This window comes from Sinocyclocheilus grahami, unplaced genomic scaffold (genome assembly GCF_001515645.1).
Source record: "Sinocyclocheilus grahami isolate Dianchi unplaced genomic scaffold, SAMN03320097.WGS_v1.1 scaffold1065.1, whole genome shotgun sequence".
In the NCBI taxonomy this organism is placed as follows: domain Eukaryota; kingdom Metazoa; phylum Chordata; class Actinopteri; order Cypriniformes; family Cyprinidae; genus Sinocyclocheilus; species Sinocyclocheilus grahami.
The window spans coordinates 280,398-298,690 of NW_015506244.1; the positions used below are offsets into that span (position 1 = coordinate 280,398).

The 18,293-nt window shown below is 36.9% G+C and overlaps 1 protein-coding gene across 1 annotated transcript; it reads left to right on the forward strand.

Annotated features, from left to right (window-relative positions):
• The first annotated feature begins 1,814 nt into the window (after window positions 1-1,814).
• Window positions 1,815-3,232, forward strand: LOC107566265 (iroquois-class homeodomain protein irx-3-like). The gene is made up of 2 exons (XM_016251656.1): window positions 1,815-2,132; window positions 3,017-3,232. The coding sequence occupies exons 1-2, from the start codon at window positions 1,938-1,940 to the stop codon at window positions 3,230-3,232; spliced, it is 411 nt and encodes a 136-aa protein (XP_016107142.1). The 5' UTR covers window positions 1,815-1,937.
• The last annotated feature ends 15,061 nt before the right edge of the window (window positions 3,233-18,293 follow it).

Consider the following 18,293-nt stretch of genomic DNA (forward strand, 5'->3'; position numbering starts at 1 on the left):
ATGCTTATATCTTCTAAATGCGAATTTTGCCACTGTTTTGGAGCACGCTGCCTTATAGATAACCTTAAGACTAACATATTGATACTAACACCCAAAAAACTTTCATTTTGATTTCATGGGGACTTTAAGAATAACTGGCTGTGAAGTCATCCATGTGACTGCCAGAATGGATTCCTCAAGACTGCGGCCATTTGCGTGCTAAAACAAAGCAGGTGCAAAAGATGGGAGGCTAGGACGTTCAGATAATTTGCAAAGACCATTTCGTTTTTCGTTAGCACCCGACCAGCTCGCTCCAGCGTGCAAGTCGTTGCTGACATCTCCAAATCAGGAGCGCGTCTGGAGCAAGTTAATAAAGGCCTGAGAGTTGTGGTTTTCATTGCGCTTTTCCAAAGGTTTCTTTAGTGCATCAGCTTGAGGAACGGCCAAATCAACATTTCTCAAAGACCAGCTGTTAATCATCTAGGTCCTTGATGTTGGTGAAAGGAAGATCGCTATTAGCTCTCCTGGACTGGGTATCTTTTATAGATCTTGTTTTAAGAGCTTTGGTAAAACCGGTATCGTGTTATTACAATCATTTTACTGCTCGTTATTGATCCACCATAATGCAAAATCGATATGGGTCTTTTTATTATTATTTATTTGAAAGTATTGAAATCATTTTATCATAATTTTACAGATTAGAAACATTTGCAATTATTTGTGTATTTTACTGTTTTACTCTAAACTTATAAAGTACAACGCCATGCGTAGTTTGTTTTTCAAGGCTAGTGAAAATGGTATGAAAATAATATAAACGAACGATATTTTACTGCTCGTTATTGATCCACCATAATGCAAAATCGATATGGGTCTTTTTTATTATTATTTATTTGAAAGTATTGAAATCATTTTATCATAATTTTACAGATTAGAAACATTTGCAATTATTTGTGTATTTTACTGTTTTACTCTAAACTTATAAAGTACAACGCCATGCGTAGTTTGTTTTTCAAGGCTAGTGAAAATGGTATGAAAATAATATAAACGAACGAGAAAGATCCGTCAGGTTTTTCACTCTCTCGATTTTTGTTTCTCATTTCTCTTAGTTTTCAATCTTAAACCCATCGTGAGCATGCTATTTCGTCTTTGTTCTTTCATGCTGTGTTAATGTCAGCACATGTCGATGAATAGCGATATTATCATCTGCTTCGCCGGATAAACACTCTTTTATAAAGCGGATTGGATTCTGTGAAAGCAGATGTGTGATGTGCTCGTAATAAACCGATGGAGATGCAATCATACTCTGCATGCTGGTTTCTGAGGACAATAAAGCATCGATATGTCTCTTCGGGATTTATTTAATCTTTTCCTGGAATTTCAATAGTGTATCTCTCGTTTCTCTGATTTTCTCTTAGTGTTAACAGAAGACCGCAGTTTGCAGAAATATTGTTATTTTTTTATTATTATGACAAATAACAAAAGCTCTTGGTTTGATTATTTTACTGTTTCTAATACCCATATTGCCGTAATATGTTCCATTATTATACATTTTATTGTCATAATAATTTAGTCAAATTGCTTGTACGACGATTTGATAATTGTTAGGCAAATATAAGTTTATTTCTCTCTCATGCGCAGTCTTGTTTGTGTTATGGAAAAGGGTTATAATAGGCTATTCAGCTGTGTGAGAAGAATAAAGTTCGATATGTGTGTGTGTGTGTGTGTGTGAAAGAGAGAGAGAGAGTTTTCGGAGATGGGAGGGGCCTGAGAGACACTAGAAATGTCAATCACACGAGTGCTGTGAGCAATCTCACTCAATCTGAATGTGACCTCAGTGCACCTCAGAGCGGAGAGCGGCTTTAACTCTCAGCGAGGCTCTCCGCGAGTTTCCTCTCAGTGCTCCGTGTCAAAGGCGAGATCTGTGATTGTTTTCCGTCGCTCGGACCTTTGGCAGCAGCATGTCTCTCCCGCAGCTCGGCTATAGGTACATCAGACCGCTGTACTCCACGGAGCGGCGCGTCGGCGCGGAGCTCAGCGCGTCAGCCTCGCTCTCCAGCGTCCTCTCCAGCATGTACGGAGCTCCGTTCGCCAGCGCGCAGGGGTACAGCGCGTTCCTGCCCTACTCCAGCGACCTCTCCGTACTCAATCAGCTGGTGAGTTCAAGTACAATACATCTTCGAGTCGAGGAATGTGCAATAATAATCATTTGGATTTACAAGCATTTGGAACGTTTGAAAATATCGTTCGCATTTATGCTGTTAACTGCACAACTTAAAAATAAAATGTAGGCTACGTTTATTTAAGAATAAGTACCGAAAATAACTTTTTCGTTTCTCTAGTTTTTTATTTCACGTCTATTTACCGGCGCAACCAAATACGCGAAAGAATCTGTAATGAAGAATAGCTAATGTTGTTTTTCCTCCAAAGAACTGCAAGTTCAACTCACGATGGGTTATTTTTAAGTCAATTGGGATCTCTCTAAATCGGAAAATGTTGCTATGGCATATTTAGTCTTATTATTGAAATGTGAAAACGTGTGTTAAGGTCCACAAATTGCGTTTAATTTGTATTTATGCAAATTTAAAAAAAAATGTATTTAAACACATTTTATTGTACCTGGAAATTCTATCATGCAATCGTTTACCGTTTTTTCTTTAATCTTCAAAAGCAATTCAAGAACTCTTGAGGAATTCAACAAAAATACTTTTAAATGTTTAGACTGATTTATTCAAGTCAAAATTATTATTCCATAAACCTTACTGCGTCAAGTTAAAATAGCAAAAGTTATTTTTAAGGGTCCATTTTGGTAAGCAAACAAATAATAATACAATTTAAAAAAGAATAAAAACTGTATATTTCCATTTATACAAACACTGGACAATTCTCTTTTTTTATGAAATATGGCTTTATTTGTATTTTTCCTTGTTTTATTAATATCTTTATACAATAAATGTAAACAAATTTAGCAGTAAATAAGCACATATTTCTCTCAGAAGCACATGTGCTCATATATATACTTGCTTTTCTTCTGTTTAAGGGCTCCCAGTACGAGTTTAAAGACAGTCCTGGGATTCAGCATGCAGGGTTTCCTCACGCATCCTTCTACCCGTACGGTCACCAGTATCAGTTTGGTGATCCGTCCCGACCCAAGAACGCCACCCGCGAGAGCACCAGCACCCTGAAGGCCTGGCTCAGCGAACACCGGAAAATTGCTGTTCGCTATGTCAAGCGTCACAATTACTATTCCTCATAATTTAACAAACCCTTCATCTCTAGCATGTAGGATAACCCGTAGCTTACAGATATGAATTATACCTCAAAACGTATGGCTTGTTGAGGAAAGCTGTCCTATTATGTTTCTAAATGATGAAATACGATAAAACTAGAAATCAGAATATCATAGTACCATCATTCTAGACCAAAATTTAGACCCGCTGTGCAAACTAATAAGACACAACTTCACCTGCATCTGAGAAAATGTGCTGGCAGTCATCTAACATGGCAGCGTTAGTTTCAACATGATGGCCGCCGGCCAAAGCCAGAGATGTGTGAGTGAATGAGTAATACAGTGATAAATCTTCAATCCTCAAAGTCAATCTTCAAACAAACTTTATATGAGTTTGACAGATAGTTTTGTGTTGTGTAGCTCTATTACCTCAAGATTATATTATGTTCATCATGTTTTGTTCATCAACCTTTTCACTTCAGATCCTTCCCACAAGGTTTTGATGATTTATGTTTTGACACGTCTATCTATCTATCTATCTATCTATCTATCTATCTATCTATCTATCTATCTATCTATCTATCTATCTATCTATCTATCTATCTATCTCTTATTTCTGTTTTGTGTACATGGTAAGCCAATTCTCCTTTCATGTAAGTGTTTACATTTTAAAAATGTTAGGAAAACATGATGAATATGATAAAATTTGTAGGCAATAGAGCTAAACTAAACAAAAAGCTATCTATCAAACTCATCTAACGTTTGTTTGAAGATTCTTATTTTGATGAAGTAATGTAATTATAACATACAGTAAAAATTGTGCAAATATAAAGTATATATTAAGGGGCAACGTATCCTGGGGGATACAAGCATTTGAGAGGCTGTGAGGAGAGGCAGGGAAAGTGTAGGTCTCATTTCTTGGTTTCATGTTGAAAGGGTGTTTGTTGTGAATATTTAGATACAGTATATTGACTTTTTTATAAATTCTTTGTTTATCTCACATAAACAAAGAATAAAAGTTGATCTAGTTCACATGTTCACATTAAAATCTGTTGGGTTAGGTTTACATTGAAATTTTATGAATTAAATACTTAAATTTTTTTGTAATCTGTCCCTAAATGTTTGTATCTCAGGGGATACCTTGCCCTTTTAGGGGTTTAAATCAAGATATAAAAACATATATTTATAGACTGTGATTTTGTGGCTTGCGTTTTAGAAAATATCATCTTTTTGTAATCTTGACACAACACATATCGTTGGAAAGGTCTGAACGTCAATGCTCCATATTTGGTGACTGATTTGTAATAGAAGTGATATTGTGACAGAAAATGATTGATTTGTGACAGAAAACTGAAAAAATATGGTTTAGTGGCCAAACAAAATCTCACAGGAACCACAATTTTTGTGATATCAACTTCAAATTTGGAACATAACTTGGTTAGACATATGGCTTTGATTTATAGCATTTTAATGTGCAACATATTTTATAAAGTATTTATTTCATATAAAATAACAAATTAGTATACTACATTATCTTTACTGCTAACTTAAACTTCTATAACTTTTTTTATAATTTATTTTGAAATGCTTTCACTTCAGCAATAAACTGCTATGTGTCTTCTTTAAAAAGAGACCAACTTTAGGTCTGTATTCCAAAGTGTTCAGGAATTACAACCATGTTGTAACAAGCATTGATAAACAAGTGTTCTGTTTTCAGTAAATTTATACCCCCCAAAGGGGCAACATATCCTGGGGCATGCAAACATTAAAATAAAAAAATAAGAGTCAAGGTTTGAAAAAAAAATCATGAAATTGTATTATTGGAGTCCCAATAAGATGGAAAATAGCAATAAATACATTTTATGATGTCTCTTTATTGTTCTGCCCCTTTTAAGGTTAAAACAGACAATACATGTAATTTTATAATCTTTTAAAGAAACCTAGGTGAAAGTGTATATTTAACAAGACAATGCATGTATACTTTAACAGTAATATATTAGTCAAAAGTATTTAGGAGTTAAAAATTGATTTAACAGCACATATAATACTGTAAAATTCTTGCATACCTGACATTACCATAAAATATAACATTTTGTTTTCTACAATAATTAAAATGATATTTTTTTTCATTTATAAAACTCTCCAATCCCCAAGTCATCCAATATTGTCTATCCATATCTCTATTCATGAACCATAATGCACCAGGGCCCACTTAAAACAACCCCCACCACCTCCTCATCATCATCATCATCCTCAGAGCCCTGTAAGATTCACACACAAGTCTTTGAGGAAACTCCCATGACCTTGAGAAATGTGTGAGACCTAAGATCACTCACTGATTAAATAATCAAACATCCAGAATAGGACTTCCGCACTGGGCCGCTCCCCCACAGGACCATGGGAAATCGCATGGCTAATACAATTTTACAGGTGGACTCACAGGAAGATTGGAACGCAATTACCAGTATTAAAATGTCGACCTCTAAGAATTCCCTGGAGTGCCGCTCACCCTGACTTTGGGATGGACGCGGTATGTGTTATATTGAAAGAAAATATACAGTTGTTGGGATCTGGGGTTTGGTATAAACATATCTTACACGGATGAACAGATGATCGTTTAAAATAGAGGAAAGCAAACAGTGCATGGGATATGGGGTCAAACGGTTAAATCCACATCCAAAATGATTAAATGGCTTGAAATCATGTTTTAGTCAGTTATTCACAGTGACATTGCAGATTCCATGGGTTTCATTGCAAATCTTTATCAAACAACTCTCTTGACTGATCGGACATAAATGGGTGTAACTTCAACTTTGACACTTTTTTGTCCCAGGGGTTGATTTTTATTAAAAATAACAGTGCTTTATTTATTTTTCTAATATGAGGGTCGCGTCTTGGAAACTTTTCTTATGCTTTTGTTATATACAGTATTCTTTATTCTGTAAACCACAGATCAGATTTCATATGCCTTTGCGAGAAGCAAATATATACTTCATTGGTCTATTTGAGGAATATGATCATTAGAGTCATCAGTAAAGTGAATCAAATCTGAAAGCTGGCGGTCACTCCTTTCACCAGCCTGTTTAAATAGCACCAGGACGAGAAGGCCACATCTCTCCCAGTGACCCACCACATGTGTCCCTCACTGGGCTAAGAGTGAGGTGCGATGACCGCTGGAAAATCATTCCTGGTTCTTTCACTTTGCCAGCTCACACACACTATCTAATGAAACACCAGACCGGCAGCGCAGGGAGCTGGTGAGCTCAGCTCTGACTAACACATCATCATTTCTGCACACAACACACACACACACCTGCATCTGTGTCTAATGGCATGACATTGTTTACAATATACAGTATAATGCATAATAAACATGAAAAACATGCCTATATATATATACAGTATAACCTTTCTTTCTCTTGTTCTCCAGTACAAATATCTAAACATTCTTGAACCAAGATACATTTACTTTCCAAAACATTTGAAGATGTTTTGTAAATAAATAAATAAATACTGCCAATGGAGTAAGAAAAAATACCTTGTTTTTACACTTTGAAGTTCATTTTTCTTTTCTTAATGCGAAACTTGATTTCGATATATATATATATTTTTTTTTTTTCAGAAAGCAAGACAGGAACATTTTAAATCATGAGAATCAGGAAAATCATGTACGAATAGCTTGCTTACAGTTGAGTATTATGCTGAGATAAGAGAACATTTTGTAACAACACCTCAACTTTAAACAATATACAATATATGTTGTATCATTTTAAAGTCACAATTCAGATAATTGCTTCAGATAAAAGACTATAGAATGATTATTTCTGCAGCGTCGTAGAGAGACAGATTTTCTGTGGTTTAGACATCTGAAAGATCGTTTAAAATAACTGATTGCCTCCCTTGGCCCAGGACGTCAGTATAGCTAAGAGTTTGACTGACAGGTCAAAGCTGAAGATAGAGCCTTGTGGCACTCCATACTTCACTAGTGTTAGGATAGGTTAGAACAGAGAGTAAATACACTTTCATCTGGAGAGAGAGACTTGGTGTGATTGCAGTTTAGACCGGTTTTGTTCTTTGAGCCAAATTCCCCATTCTACACACCCAATCACAATGTCTTGAGGATTTTTACTCACAAATACGTTAACACACAAACAGTCAAAATGTGTTTGCTATCTTGGTATGAAACTAAAAGCAATGTTAGACATGAGAACTACAATAGAGAGCTGAGAAAAGTCACTGCTGAGCAAAAAGGCTTAAGCATTTCCTTGTGTTCTGAGTCAAAGTTTGTTCATGTGTATTGACGTTTACCTCAACCACAGAAATACACATGTACAACCGAGGGCACCTAAACAAAAGCATCAGCCTGAAGATCAGGATAGGAGATGAGAAATCTCTACAGACTTTAAGAGGAGCACACAGCCCTAAGGCTATGCTTTAGCCAGACCTACAGCTGTAGAAACACCATCTCTACACACGTAAATTAAATATGAAGACATTCAGTTGGAAAGCCCTGAATACCCTTTTACTAGATTCTCTGTATTAAGTATTCACACTCTGGCTGATCACATATATTCTGTTTGATCAAACGTAAAAGGATTCCTTTTGGTTTACTTTGGGAAAGATTTGAAAAAGTTTGGTTTATGTTGGAGGGGAGGGGATAGGAATAAAAGGGAAATTTTGGAAGAGAAACAGGGACAAAATGTTTAAATGCTAAAGTAAAGAAAAGGAAACCCTGTTGAAAAAAAACTAGCATATGCTGGGTAGGTGTGTTTTGAAGCATGGAAGCTGACTAAAGTGGTCCTTAGTTGGTCATGAGATGGTTTAAGCTGGTCCTGAGCTGGTTATAAGCACATGACCAGCTTATACCAGCTCAAGACCAACTATGGACCAGCTTAAATCAGCTCAAACTAGCTGCCATGCTTCAAAACATACCTAACCAGCATATGTTAGTTTTTCGAAAGGAAAGGAAAGGAAAACTTTGGTTTGTTTTAGTGTTGTTTGGTTTGGTTTGGTTTGGTTTGTTTTTGATTGGTTTGGTTTGGTTTGAAAGGAAAGGAAAGGAAAAAAGAACACAGCTGATTTCTGAGGGTAAAGTAAACCAATGTATTCAGACAAAATTCTATATGCTAAAGAATTACAATATCTCTGTTGATACATTATCATCTGAGAAAACAAATGTAATCCACTTCGCTTCGGTGAACTCTGAAGGAGATGGTGGTACTTAGACTGACGTGCTGAATTCAGGGTGTATCCACCGCGGGTGTGATTTATTTATTTCCTGAACTCGGGGGCAGGTGAGGGAGGGTGTTTGTCAGGTGAATGAGAAGAGAGGTATTGAAGTGTATGAAATATTCAGCAAAACAGTAATGATTCCCCTGGACAAAGCAAAGGGAGGTGGAAGAGTGAAAAACCGAGGCTGGAGAACAAGAGAGGGGAAATACAAAGAGATCCCATTCTCTCTTTTTTTCTTAAGGAAAAGACTGACAAAAGAGCTGAAGTGCCAAATAGATTCCTTTCAAATCCATCTATGGCTTTCTCTAGTGGCATCAAAGTACACCGCTGCTCATGATTCAGGACTGTTTGAAAGAGCTCGACAGAGGGTAATAAATGTGAGAAGATGGTATAGTAAAAATCATCTCTCAGGGACGATCAGAAATGTGTCAGAGAACCATGGCCATCTCCAGACACATTCATATTAATGAATATTATTATTATAAAGCACAAATGCAGTTTGGCAGACTGTACTCAACCGATTGCACAAGTAACTAGACGTTCGCAAAAGATGGACACAGAGAGCGAGTCTTGCTTAGTCTATCCCATCATGCACTTCTAAAAGCAACAACCTCCACAAATCTTTATTAATTTGAAGATCCTTACTCATAGACCTAGGAAATAGTTTAGCCAGATAAAGCTAACATTAATAAATAAAAAGGACTCCCATGTCACAATGGGACCAGATGTTATTTTTTTATCTCATGTTTAATTGACTATGATATTTCTGTTTGGATCAGACAGTTAAAATGTACTGCTTGAGTTCTATTACTGTGGGCCCTACAACAATATCAACTAATGATGTATTAATATTGAAGGATTAACTGTTTTATACTTTCAAAAACTGGCACAGAAAGAGAGTACTATTTAAATTAGGGGGAAAAAATATTATTGATCATCATACCAATACAAACTAATTACGGCCTAGTCAGACAAATATTAATAAATATAAGATGTAAAATATCTGCTTTAAGCTTTGGTCTAATTAGACAGATTCAGATAATCATAGCAATATAAATGTTCTGCTTCCAATATTGGCTTAATTATATCAATACAGTTACAGTTACAATTACAGTAGCAGCCTGAGCAGGCAGATGCCGATAATCTACTTAATCTGATAAATACTGTTTCAAATAATGGCTTAACCATTACCGATATTGACAACGATAATCATATTATACAAATTATTTGCTTCCAGTATTGGCCTAATCAGAATAATGCCCGATACTAATTTTACTACCAATTTTCTGTTTTCAAAATTGTCCGAAAAACACTAATATCGGCAGATACTTATATCTTCACCGCTACCATACTTGAAAAAAAAAATAGGTTTAGTTTTATTCATTAAAATAGACTTGTTTTTTCCCCCACACCTATATCTTAATTAACCATATCAATTAATATATTAATATGGGTTGATAGTTCAATTTTGTAGTATTCGTATGAATATCGGTATTGTGTCTGTATACTTTTGCCAATATTGGAAACAGTTTTTTATGAATTATAAAGTTCTTTCTTTTTATATCATGAATGAAGCACTGTGTGTCAGGGTTCCGGGTAGAGGGATGAGGCGAGGACTCAGTACTGCAGAAAGAATGGGCTTTTTATTAAAATAAAACAAAACAAAACAAACAACAGAAACTACCCTGTGGGGGAAAAACAGGCTGGCAAGGCAAGGCAAGGCAAGGCAGGATCTGGACACGACACGACACATCCAGGGAGAAATGACGACGAACTGACGCAGGACTGCAAACACAAGGAGAATAAAAGGAGAGCAAATGAGGAGGGTAACGAGGGACCACATGTGGGGCAAATTAACTAATAATCAGGTAACAAAATGGGAGGGGTCAAGACAATTGACATGAGCACATGGCACACCGAATCAAAGACAAAAAGCCATGTGCTCACACAAAACAAAACACAAGCACATGGCCAGCAAAACAATTCACAAGCCATGTGCTAGAACAAAAGACACGAACACGCAACTAATGAGAAAACTCATAAGCTGCGTGTTCACACAAGACAGCAAGAAAAGCACGCGGCTGAACACAAACCGCGTGCTACACAAAACACAACACACGTGGACAGAAGAGCACACGGCCGAGCGAACTCGAGACCGCACGCTCCCACAACAGACAGAACATGGAGCGCGAGTGTCCGGACCCCGACACGAAACCGAAACTCAAGACATGAGTGCCGGGATCTGAACACCACGCTCCAACATGAAACAGTACACGCAGACGAGAGCGCACGGCTCGAGCACACTCGAAGCCGCACGCTCACATGAAAACAATGACATGACGCGAGTGTCAGGGCTCTGTCACAAAACTATGAATTACACTAGACCGAAGTGACAGAACCCTGACACTGTGTGTGTATTTATTTCTTTATTTGCTCATTTGCTTGAACACATTGCTAGCAGTGAATTAGCATAGCATCAAAGCTTACAAGTTACTAGTTAGTTATTCCCACAATTGGAAATATATGCAAAGTCACTGAAACTGAAGCAAACAAATGACTGAACAGGTAGAGTCATGCGTATTCTTTGAGACAAGCAAAAATGTGCCACGACTATTAAACGCCAACCGTGCTGAGTGCCATTAACATCTGCAGCTCTGAAATACTGACAGCTGAAATAACTGAGAACTCACTGAACCTTTAAAACCAAGTAGTGGACCATTGACTTTTACAATGAGCCAAATCACACTAAACTACAGCTTTGTCAGGCGAAAGCAGTGGGAATGGCTCTGGATCTTAGCCTGGTTGAATTATGACCTGACACAGCTTCAATCACCTGCCAATAAACCAGACAGAGTGTTGGAGTTGGATTACAGGTGTTGATGTGTGGACACATTTATCGGTTTTTAACAGACATAAGACTGAACATACCCTGAGGCACATCGCCATAGGAAGAGAGGGCGATGAACCAAATCAAGAAGGGTCAACAAAGTTTGAGTCATTACCCACTGAACGGACACAAATGTGTTGAGGCGTAGACGTGTGATCTGGAGATGAAATTCCACAAAATCTTTGAGAATGAAACATGTTAGTCAACATATTGGAAAATTAAACAAAATTAAAAGTTCATAATTGCTGTAAACAACTGAGAAGATTGAGATGAAACTACATTTTATAAAAATCACCTGTCAGTTTCAGTGAGTGAAAAACAAATTTAGACTCACGTGCATTATGTATTAGGTATGTTACGTCTCTGACAGACAGCATTTTGAAGCCTTTCTAGCCGCCATTTTCTCCATCTTTTCAGAAAGCGATGAAGTACTCAAAACATCCGATAGTATGGGTTATTCAGGAAATGTATGCACTCCCTGGACCTCTTGTGCATGTTACTTCTTGACAGACATTGACGTTGTGCTATTCATTTAACCTGGATTTGAAAACAGATGGATTGTAAGATTAAAATTATTTCTTTCTTAGTGGCAACTAGTATTCAGTAAAGTGATTGATGCCCATGAGTGAATGTTGATGTTTTTAGTTATAATATTCCAACCGACAGTCAGCCTAAGCTTTTGACGGATGTGATAACGTGCATGAGGGGTGAAAATATGTTTGATTTTTGAAAAACATGCTGAGACATATTAAATGCTTTTTGCGTAGTTCATTCGACTTATTTTATGGAATGAAACGTATTTTATGGCTTAAATAAATGACATGTTACTCAGCAGTTGACATTTGGCTAGTCAAAAATGTTACGTACAGCTGCCGCAAATTCATTGGCTTGTTAAAATCAATAATTTCATCCACCTAATATGCATATACTCAATCGCTGCATCTATACAACACTTTGAGAACATCATCTTTACCATCTAAAACCCATCTGTGTATCACGCTAGCTGACCTCAGTCGAATGTGACGCAGAGGAGAAGGAAGGGAAATCACAGAATGCAAAAGATACAAAGCGACAGGAAATCATTACAGACGTTGGTGGTGTGAATATTTGATGAGAAGGGATTTGACATGCTCAGGGTGGATGAGCAGAAACAACTGCACATATTAGGAGAAGGTGAAATAGGAAAGTATAGTCTTAAAAGACCTTGTCCAATCACTGTGGGGGTCTCTGATGGTGCATGCAATCAAAATACACATTACATTTGATCAATAACAACCTACATAGTTTCAAAACTATTAGAACTTTTATTTTACAATATCGCACAGCTATACAAAAAAAACATTATTGTGTACATTTCTTTCAGATGTTAACATATTTTATCCTATTCCAGTTCATTATGCACATATCCATTTTTGAAAGCATGTTTTGTACTATTTTTTATAATTTTAGCAATTATCTTTGGTGACACTAATGGTAACACTAAATGACACATTTAAAAACATTGTTTTATTAATTAAATCCATTAAGCTCACTGCATTATTTTATTTTAGTATTATTTTAATCTTAATATTTTATGTATTTTTAGTAGTGTTGTAGTGTTTTTGTATTTTTTTTATTTATTAGTTTTTAGTTGATTTAGTTTTAGTTGTTTAGTACTTTGTTAAATTAACAACAATGAGAAACTATAGCTGAAATAAAATCGAATAATATATAAATACTAATGAGACTAATACGCACTGAATATTAAGATTGAAACGATATCTTGAACATTTGTGTCTTTTACCTCAGATTTCAAGAACCAAAACTATCCTTGGTATCTTTTGTGAAACTATTATTAGAAAATGTTATGCATGTGTCAGATTGATTGTCTGAATATAGGTAGTATAATTCTCCATTTATCATGTGCTTATTAGAACTCAGCGTGTAATATTGCATTTGCTGAGGCCTCAGCGGTCTGTCCTGAAGCCAGTTCCTCTGACATCCTCTGATTCAACAACAGCCCGAGAGCTCGCAGCTCCTTAATGACTTCAAAACTCTGCGAAGACAAAAACATCTTAAACAGGGGAGAAAAATATGACAGCACAAGACAGGACGCAGCGCCTGGCAGTCGTCTTCGGGTCTGCCGGTGAGTGATGCTCTGTCACTCATACAAACGACTGCCATCATCGCCCAAGTCCCAGCGAGCCGCATTTCCTTCTTTATCTAATAGAAAGTAATGACACGTACAGCCTGCCAGGCCTCTTTGGCAGCCGTCGGGCCCTCTGGGGAGACATTTTGCATCTCTCGTCGCAATAAGAATAAACGCATAGGGGAGTCTATTTGGCTGAGCATGATGGCTAGCTCTTCACTTATCGAGGCTTAATAAATCTCCATGCCACAGCCAAGAGATGCGAGCGGTTATCGCATCACGGCAGAGCCCACGCCACGCTAGCCCACATGACTGACGGCTCCGTGCATCGGCACAAATTATTTATCAAAGCGGAGGGAGGGGAGGGGTGATGTGATTTAGCCAGACAAGAAATAAAGAAAATCGAAAAATAAAAGAATTACGGAAATGGGGAAATGAACGGCGGGAGAACGAGGCAAAACAAACGGACATCTATGAAGTCTGTCGACTGGCGTAAGACCCAGAAAATAAGAGAGAAAATTAAAACTTGTCGAGTTCAAATAAGCCTTTGAGTAGCACACTTGGTACTTTCTGTAAACATAACTTTCAGAGACTGTAATGAGGTTAGCATTACATTTCCTTGCTTAAAATCACTAGAATGACTATAAAATGAGTGGCAGACAGATATATCTGCCAGGCGCTGTGCCATTTAGGCTAATTGGCAGAAGAGGTCATTTCAGTTTAATTTCCAAGAAGCCTTGGTAATTCATAACAAACTTTTATTTTATTTTATTAAATATTTTGTAAAACAAATGTTTGTTCAAATTCACCAATTCTCTTCAATGTTTTTTTATTTTTATTTTATTTAATAGATTGTTCTAACTCTAAAGTATCAATTATAAACAGCCAACAGTTAGGCTAATTAACTATATTACTTGCTGGAAAAATTCTTTATTAATTGTTAACAGATGTCATTTTTGTGGATAGTGCACATTTTATTTAATTTAATTTAATTTAATTTTAGATTCACCAATTCTATTTATTTATTGATTGGTTGATTGATTGATTGATTGATTGATCTGACTGTAGACTATCAAATGTACACAGCCTGCAGTGAACTATATTTCTGCTAATGAACTATATTTCTTGTTGGAAATATTCTTTATTCACTCTAACTGATGTAATTCATTGAATTTTAATTTACTGATCATTGACCTTTTTAACAGACTGTGATGAGGAATTCCCCCAGTTTTTATCATCTTAAAAAGTATATATATATATATATATATATATTACTCTATACTTTGTGTTTTATTACCTTGTACTGAAAACCATTTATCGCTGCTGTGACGTGTTCCTAAAAGAACGGCTGAGAAAGTGAAGGCAAATTTGAGTCCTTTCTCTCTTCTGACCAACAGAATCAATCATTCGATATATCTTTCCACTTTTGGAAAGTTATAGAAATGCTGCTGTGTACTGTGATTCTTTTGCTATTGGAGCAAATGGAAACACAAAATTGTATTTATTGTAATTTCCATTCACCACTATAGAAATTTACCCAACTATGATGACTTCTGCTTCTGAGGCCCCCAGAAATGTGAAAAGGGTCCATTGGGGATTTGTGTCATACTAATATTGCTGCTTTTTCATAAAACCAATAAACCACAAGAGGCTGTGATTTTAGTACGCTAGAAGTGGATTTTCCTTGCCCTACAATTTTACCCTTGCAAGCTAACCATTAATCGATGTTAATTGAATTAATGTTGTCACCTGTAGGGAGTTCTCTTCTATGGATATTCTTCTGGTTTCATTGTTTCTGTGTACTTAACAAACCCACACGAAGCTTATAGGCCTTCCCACGAGCCCTGAATACAACAGCTCTCTCATTACGCTAGCACTGCTGTCACCTCGTGAACCGACGCCTCAACACCAGCGCTAGCAGGACCGCAGCGCGACTATATTTAGGGAAGAGCCGTGTAAATATAATCAGCGCTGTCACACACCTTACTTCATTCCCGCTCTTCAAGAAGCATTGATCATTATCCCCCGTCAAATATGGCATGGCGCTTACCGTCGGCGCCGGAAAGATAATAAGGCTAACAAAGATGAATAATTGATGTGTTTGCCGTAACACGCGCGGCGCGAGTCGCTTTCTTATCATTACTGTTGACTCTTAAGAAGCGAGCCTGGTAGTACTCAAAAAATAAATAAATAATAAAAATCACCGGAGCGGTTCATTATATGCATAAGAGTGCGCTTCGGTCTGAGCGGCTAGGAAAAAAACAAAGAAGCTGTCACTTAGCGCTAATGAAATTTTTCCGTTTGTTTGTTTTCCTCTGACGACACGCCTCAAATGTCATGTCCACCCAAGCAGCAGTCCTTCATTAAGAGCGGTAATTAACTCAACAGCTGACAGGACCGCCGATGCTAACCGAACTTAAGCTAGCGGCACGGCGCTAGGAGATGCTAATAAATCAACGGCTGACAGACACAAAGGGAAGCGGATGAAAAAAAGGAACAAGCGATGTGAAATGCGGTTATCTGTGAATATGGTAGGGGGCAGGGGGAAATGATACGGAGATCTCATCTTAATGCACTCTTATTGGCTGAGATGAGCGGGCGTTTCGCGCGCCGTGTGTCCGCGGCTTGAGCGAGAGAGAGAGAAGAGGGAGAGGAAATTACCTGGTACCATGACCTTTTTCTAGTTCCCAATCTAATGATGAATACTAGACTGGTGCATCATGGCAGATTATCCCAGTGGGGGCCCGTAAGCCTTTGGCTTGATTTATGACATATTTATCCTCCTCTATCTAAGGGACGTGTCACTCCGATGGAGAGAAAGGGGGCCGGCGTGCACAACTGACAGGAGGAGAATTATGTGGCCATAATTGTCAATCATCGCTGAATATGAGTCACGACCCCTTCCGCTTTCATAAAGTTGTCGGAGAAACGATGTGGGCTTCTAATGCCACTCAGAGAGGAATAATATTCACATCATTCTTTCCAGGGCGGGAAAAGCCCAGAGGCGACGTAAGGCCTGGAACACTGACATTAGGACTTTGTATATACCTGCAAACGTCTCATTTCTCATACTCTTAAACGAGCTGATGAGATTAGATCGGTCATCATTTGTGCTGGTGGTCTGAAAGCTAATAAAAGCATTAGTCAGTCTGCTTGCTTCTGCTGGCCCACGGGAGGTACAGTAAAAACAGAATCAGCCCTGGATGGGTCAGGCAGAGTACAGTGTGCTGTATTTAGACAGATGCAAAATATGCAACCTTCACGCATGACCTTAGAAATCTCTTTATAAGCAATTAGAGCTTGTTTATCCGCTTGACCTTAATCGTTATGACAGAACAGACTTAAAGGGTCAATGACATATAACGATGTCCAAAATGATGAAAAGGTAAAAAGCTGTTCTTTATATTACCATCGGTTTAATATGTTGTTAAAAAAGACTCGTGTCTTTGTACATGTAATAGAGACGGAATGTGTAAGATTGCAAATCCATCTTCAATATCCCTGTCTTTCAATTAAACCTAGTTGACAAAAAAGACTTGTAAATAGAACAACAGATAGAATGATAGAAATGGATGAATGAACAGACAGATTGATGTAGATGTAGATGGACGGATAGATAGATAGACAGATAGATAGATAGATAGATAGATAGATAGATAGATAGATAGATAGATAGATAGATAGATAGATAGATAGATAGATAGATAGATAGATAGATGGATGGACAGATGGCAGACAGATAGATAGATGTAGATGGACAAACACATGGATATGGACGGATGGACAGATAAATATGGATGGATGGATGAACAAGCGGACACATATGGATGGATTGGTGGATGGACGATATAAACCAGTGGTTCTCAACGAATTCACGAATTCAAATGAAGCCCACCATCCATTTAAAAAATGTATTTCAGTTTTACAATTCATTGAAGTTTTTACATGAATTTAAAAATGTACTAAACAAATATAAGCTATAATGTTTTTGTTATGTAAAATAATATATTATATATATATATATATTATTTATATATATATATATATATATATATTACATATATTATTTTCAGAAATGAGCAGACCTGTAGGCTACTCAAGTAATTAACGTTACGCCTTTAACGAACTCTTACAAGCATGCACTTTGGCAGAATTCAATTAAAATAGTCATCAGCAGCCATTAGTTTGGTAAAAAATTAAGCATCAGAATGGACAAATTTGTTATTAAGGGAGAAAAACACAATGTGTAAAAAGCCAGTGAAGAAACACTTACGAACAATAATAGTCGAAAGATTAACCTAATTATTGTCTCTGTGAATTACATTTTTTATTACATTTTAATAAAAAAATATCTTATTTTTTATTATTTGGGAGTATTGTTTTGTGTGTGTGTGTGTGTGTGTGTTCTAGTACTGTTTGATAGAGATTACATTGATTGTGTGAAGTGTGCTTGAAATGTTCAATCCTATCAACTGAAGAGAGTGAAAGACAGTGAGTGGATTCCTCATCTCTCAGAGCACTCAAGCAGAAAACTCATTAAACTATATAATCCCTTTAATCAAATCAATATGAAAAGCAAGTCAAAAACTGATAGTCCTTATCAAAACAGGCCTGAAGCATCGATGTTCTTTTTTCTTAAGCTTGGGGGCCTAATTTTAGACAATGGGGGCTTTTTTACTTCTTGCAGATATTCCCTTAATGTTTCAAACAAAGACCAGGAGAATAATATCATAAGTATGTTGAGAAAGAAAGAAATACATACTGAAGTGTATTCACTTTGTGCTACAAGTGCACATTCCATACATTTAAGTGCACTTCTTTTCCACAGTCTAATACATCGA

Coding starts and splice junctions, on each gene's coding strand:
- LOC107566265 (XM_016251656.1), top strand. CDS start 1,938: ATGTCTCTCCCGCAGCTCGGCTATAGGTACATCAGACCGCTGTACTCC. Junction 2,133..3,016: donor TCTCCGTACTCAATCAGCTG/GTGAGTTCAAGT, acceptor CTTCTGTTTAAG/GGCTCCCAGTACGAGTTTAA.